This window comes from Montipora foliosa, chromosome 3, assembly GCF_036669935.1.
Source record: "Montipora foliosa isolate CH-2021 chromosome 3, ASM3666993v2, whole genome shotgun sequence".
Classification (NCBI taxonomy): domain Eukaryota; kingdom Metazoa; phylum Cnidaria; class Anthozoa; order Scleractinia; family Acroporidae; genus Montipora; species Montipora foliosa.
Genome location: NC_090871.1, coordinates 451,935 through 456,934, shown reverse-complemented (window position 1 = coordinate 456,934; position 5,000 = coordinate 451,935). Strand labels below are relative to the sequence as shown.

The window sequence follows — 5,000 nt, the reverse complement described above, 5'->3', positions numbered from 1 at the left end:
GTGTTTGATAATTTTGATGTGAATCTCCGTAAAAACGAAGGATTTCTAACTTCTATTCCATATATTCCTATTCCGGAATACGGTCAATCGAACGCACCCTAAGTCTACTTGACTTAGCATAACTGTATGTACATCCATAGCGCATGGATCACGAAATACCAGTTTGATAAAGTTTCCAAAGTGAATAAAGGTACATGTATTTGAAAGTTCATGTGCACTGAAGTACCGAGCCGAGCCAGTTGATCTCGATTGTAAAAACGCGCGAAAATAAAATACGTGTAACAAATGGGTTTGGGCTCGACTGTGATTGGCCGGTTAAGAAAATGACGTTGACCAATCACCGAGCGAAACAAGAAAAAATAAACACCAACGGAATCTTTAAGTCCCTGTCCACACTAATGCGTTTTTGAAAACCTCCGTTTATATATAACCGTCCACGAGGAGGTCCACGAAAACGAAGATTTTCGAAAACGCAAAACGTGGAGACTTTTGAAAACGGAGGTCTCTCGTTCTAGTGTGGACGGCGAAAACGGAGGTTTTCGAATATGCGTGACGCCATAATCTTATGCATGGCTCACAGTTTCTCGCACGCCAAGACGTCGACAAAGCCTGGTAACAAAAACGCATCTCTACATCTCCGTTTTCAGTCTCAAGTGTGGACACGGCCGAATACAATGTGAAAACGCTAGTGTGGCCGCAGATCTTTTTATCCGTTTTCAGGGAACCGGAGGTTTTTGAAAACGGATCCCGTTCCCGAAACGGAAGTTATTGTGATTTCTGTTATTGCTGTTTTCGATGGTGCTTAAATAAAGCTACCAGTACTCGTCATCTGACTCATCATATTCACTGCTTTCGTCCAACATAAACTCTTCCACATCCCACTCGTCCCAGTCAGTTTCCCTCAATGCATTCAGGACTTTATGCCTCAACCAAACAATCTGGAAATCGACGATAAGCTCAGTTGGAAGGTCATAAGCTTTCAGTAAATGCATAACCTCCCTTAAAGATGACTGTCCGAACGTATTCCCTGCAAACTTACTGTCTATAAACGCTCTTGAAGCAAGTTGTGTCAATTTACAAGTGGTTTGACCAAACATCATCAAAACTAAGTCAGTTCCAAAGTGGTTCAGGTTGAGTAGGGGCACTTTATCCCCCGCATTGCCCCAAGATGCATATTCCAGAAGCTCTGCTAAAATTTCCTTTGTGGAAAAATAGCCTTTATCTACTAGCAGTGCCACTTCTTGACAAATCCCAACCACACTGTTTCGACCAATGGAAGACCAAGGAATAAATGCCGCCAGCAAGGGTGATACATATCTGTAAGTATTTCAAAAATAAAATACAGTGTATCATACTCACGAAAAACATAAATCCACTTAGTTAAACTACCACTGAACAACTAATTGAAGGCTACAAATAGCCTCTTGTCGTCTTTATTCCCAGTTCACCCACAAAATAAATTCTTCACGCTTACAACTTGTCCCTGTTTTGTATTGTGTGATAAGGAAAGAACGAAAAAAGATTCACTCTCTTGCTACTGATAATGAATTATTTTGCTTTTACAAGTGGTGTTTACAACAAGTGGCTGTTAATGAAAAAAACAATGATAATAAGGATGATTGCTTGTTTGCACGATCTTTCTACTGTACTGTGTTTGCCTTCCAAAAACACCATTTTTTGCATTGTGCCAACCACCATAAGCTAACAGTTCAGGGTAAATTGAGGAACTGTGGATGGTTAGTGGTTTATGTAGGAGATGGAGAAGCTTTGCCACTGTTGAATACCATTGTGGGATGAATAAAACAAAAAAAAATGAATTGAAAGCTTTCATTGGTTCCGTGGGGATTGCCTAGCTGACAAATAATATTTTGTTTGACCATGCACCCACTGATACAGCACCACCGTTCCTTTAAAAACCCTTCATTCATCAAATCTTAATAATTATGCCTGGAAGGAAGTCAATACAAAAACTTACTGAGGATGTAGATGCACAAGATTGTCAATTTTCCTTTATCAAATGGTTTGATAAAATCAAATTATTATGATTACTGTTGTGATCACTGTGCACAGTTTATTGCTTGGAATGTTGCCATGATTTGACAAAATAATCAAAATAAAAAAAACAGTCCCTTGAGATGGCACCCTGACATTTACCTTCCATCAGGACCTAAACCACGTAAACTGGGATCAGCTCCACGATCAAGAAGAATCTTTGCGACTTTTAAGTTTGCTGACTGCATAACATAGAACAGTGCAGTTCTGCTGTGTATGCCACAATGGTCAATCTTGGATGAAAACAAAATAAAAGTTTAATTCAGTAAGAGGTACGGTCTTTCTCTTTCAGGTTAAAGGAAGATGAACCATTGGCCTATTTGCCATGTCTCAAACAACACTTCCTGTGGGATTTCAAAGAATCCACACACTGTTTAATGAGAATAGGGGACAAGTCATAGGGACCCATTGTGGTGGTATCTCTTATTTCATTCCCTAAGCACCGGAAGTCCTGCTTGCTCATTCAAAATTATCCATGCAATGGAACATTCTTCAAACTCAATGAGACAATCCCAAACTCAACTTGATTTGCTTTGTTAATGACCATGCAGGTACTGTAAAAATTTAATAACAACAAACTACATTTGAAGAACTACCTTAACATTTTCAAAAGACAGCAAGAAATGCACAGCCTCGCTGATGTCATAGAAAAGACAAGGTCCTTGTTCAATGCCATCCCTCCAAGGCAGTGGACAGCAAACAGACATCAATGGCGTATTGCCTTGACAGTCACTGGCCATGAGATCAGCACCATTATCACATAAGGTCTGTGCCATACGCAAATCCTTTGACCTCAACAAGGTTGTGTGCAGTGGTGTCTTCATTTCTATGTCTCGAACATTCACCTGGGCACCATGTCCCAACAACAACCAAACTACATTTATTAATTCTTCAGTCAAATCTCCAATGTATTTTATGGCCTTTCCATTAAGTGACAGCACTTTATGAGACTCCACTGCCTTTCCTGATATAGCACTGTCCTTGTTTGTCACAAGGTCGTAAAGGTTAACCACACATTGAAGGGGTGAAGTTCCTGGTCCAACATACTCTGCTCCACACGTCTGAAACAGCACAAGAACACTTCTTTATGAGGAATATAATGGTAAAGAAAAAAAAAAAGAAAATCTCACAGCACAAAGGGTCGAAGAAGGTTTTGTTTGTTACAGTAAGTTGTTTTTTGGGGGTGACGTCAAAATTCTTTCTTTCTTTTTTATTCTTGTACCATCACTTCACCCCTTTCTGCAGCAAGCATTCAACTGTCTACTTCACAACTTACAATCCATCTATTGCACAACAATTGGATGAGATTTAGCAAAAGGACAAACTTTGTCTAAAAAGTCAACTTAACACTGTCACCCATTTTGTTCAAGGATGATGATCAATCAATACAGACCTCAGGCATTCTCATATTTGGATCTGCACCTTCAAATAGAAAATATATATTAATATTGTAAATTAGTTGCTACAGAAATACTTAATTACACTGAACAATGTTGGGCCATTTATTGGGGCCCATAGTGCTAATTGTGTTATGCTGAGTACCTTCGAGAGCTCCTTTGAAGAAGTCAAAATACAGTAGAGGTTATGGTAATACAAATTAGTGGCAGGGTATTTACACGTAGCAATTTGGCAAGCAGAATTGATGTGTTAAAAAAAATTCTGGAGTGGATTTATAGTCACTGTCACAATTTTGGAAAAAAATAAGTTTTAACTGTATAAGGGTTTAAAGACTAACCCTAGGAAAAGAAATGCATCAAAATGATCACGAGTAATTTGCAGCAGTGGAAATTGGGCAACATGATGTCAACACAAGCAATAATGTAATAATATATTGTAGTTGTAAATTTCTTTTCTTACGTACGTTTTTATTTTTCACAACCGTTAACATGCATGGACAAAAACACTACACTGTGGTAATCTACGTTAATTATTAAGGTAGTTCAAACCAGTTTCAACAATTTCCAGGGAATGTCCTATGACAAGGATTGACTCTGCAACATTGCTTAACATAACGGAAACACTATTTGCAGCTTAACAAGATGCACTGATGATTATGATTTAAGTGGGCACCATAGCAACGGGAAGCTGTCTAACAACTCCCTCAATTTTGGTATTCACCAATTGAAATTTAAAACGCTTTTGGAAAAAAAAAATCTCCTACCCAATATCTCTTGAGGTACTTTCGTCTTAACTTTCGCAACTGTCGTAGGTAAAAGAGGAGAAGAAAACGCTTGTCTTCAGAAGCTACCATTTCTTCAGAAGGCGTCAAATTAAACAGTTACTACCTGCGATTTCCTTAAGCTTGCCTTTTGGCGCCAAATTCAGGATGGCAGGTATTTACGTACGTTCAACGTTTTAACGCGATAGAGGAAGTTTCCAACGTGCGGTTTTTTAAAGCACATTTCACGTACGAAATATAATTTTTAAAATAAGCTTACGGGACACTGGAAACCACCACTTTTAGCTGGGAAATGCAGATAAATGTGACGTAAACCTAAATTATCCAATCTCCCCTCAGAATTCAATGACTTATCTCGAGGAAAGTCGCATAAAAGAAAAAGTCGCATAAAAGAACCCACACACTTGTCGCAGAGAGTAGGGCATGTAGTTCCCGGTGTTGTGGTCTGTCTTCTGTGGTGTATCATGGTTGGGAGGGTAAATGCTCGGAGATATTAGCTACACCAAGCTACTCTAAAATCCGAGGGTAAAGAAAGATATATGATATATGATATGATGCCGAGTCTGGGAATCGAACCCGGGCCACATTGGTGGTTGGGAGGCAAGTGTTCTCACCACTGCACCATCCCTGCACCTCAAACCCATTGTGACTGGCACAGCGGTCGAAACAACCAACAAAAGTGTTTGGAAAAGCACAGAGTTTCGATAACATGGCGAATATGTATAGCCAATTTAGCGATTGCTACTTAACCCCTCCCCATCCCACTGAA

General features: G+C 39.3%; 1 protein-coding gene across 1 annotated transcript in view; it reads right to left on the bottom strand.

Moving 5' to 3' along the window:
* Positions 1 to 792: 792 nt before the first annotated feature.
* The window catches only part of LOC137996398 (uncharacterized), a 10,922-nt gene continuing 6,714 nt past the window's right edge, over positions 793 to 5,000 (bottom strand). The window contains exons 2-5 of the mRNA XM_068841774.1: positions 3,446 to 3,474; positions 2,649 to 3,113; positions 2,155 to 2,285; positions 793 to 1,317 (exon numbers count right to left, since the gene is read on the bottom strand). Coding sequence (XP_068697875.1) covers positions 813 to 1,317; positions 2,155 to 2,285; positions 2,649 to 3,113; positions 3,446 to 3,460 — 1,116 coding nt within the window. The 5' untranslated portion in view covers positions 3,461 to 3,474 and the 3' untranslated portion in view covers positions 793 to 812. The remainder of the gene's footprint in view (positions 1,318 to 2,154; positions 2,286 to 2,648; positions 3,114 to 3,445; positions 3,475 to 5,000) is intronic.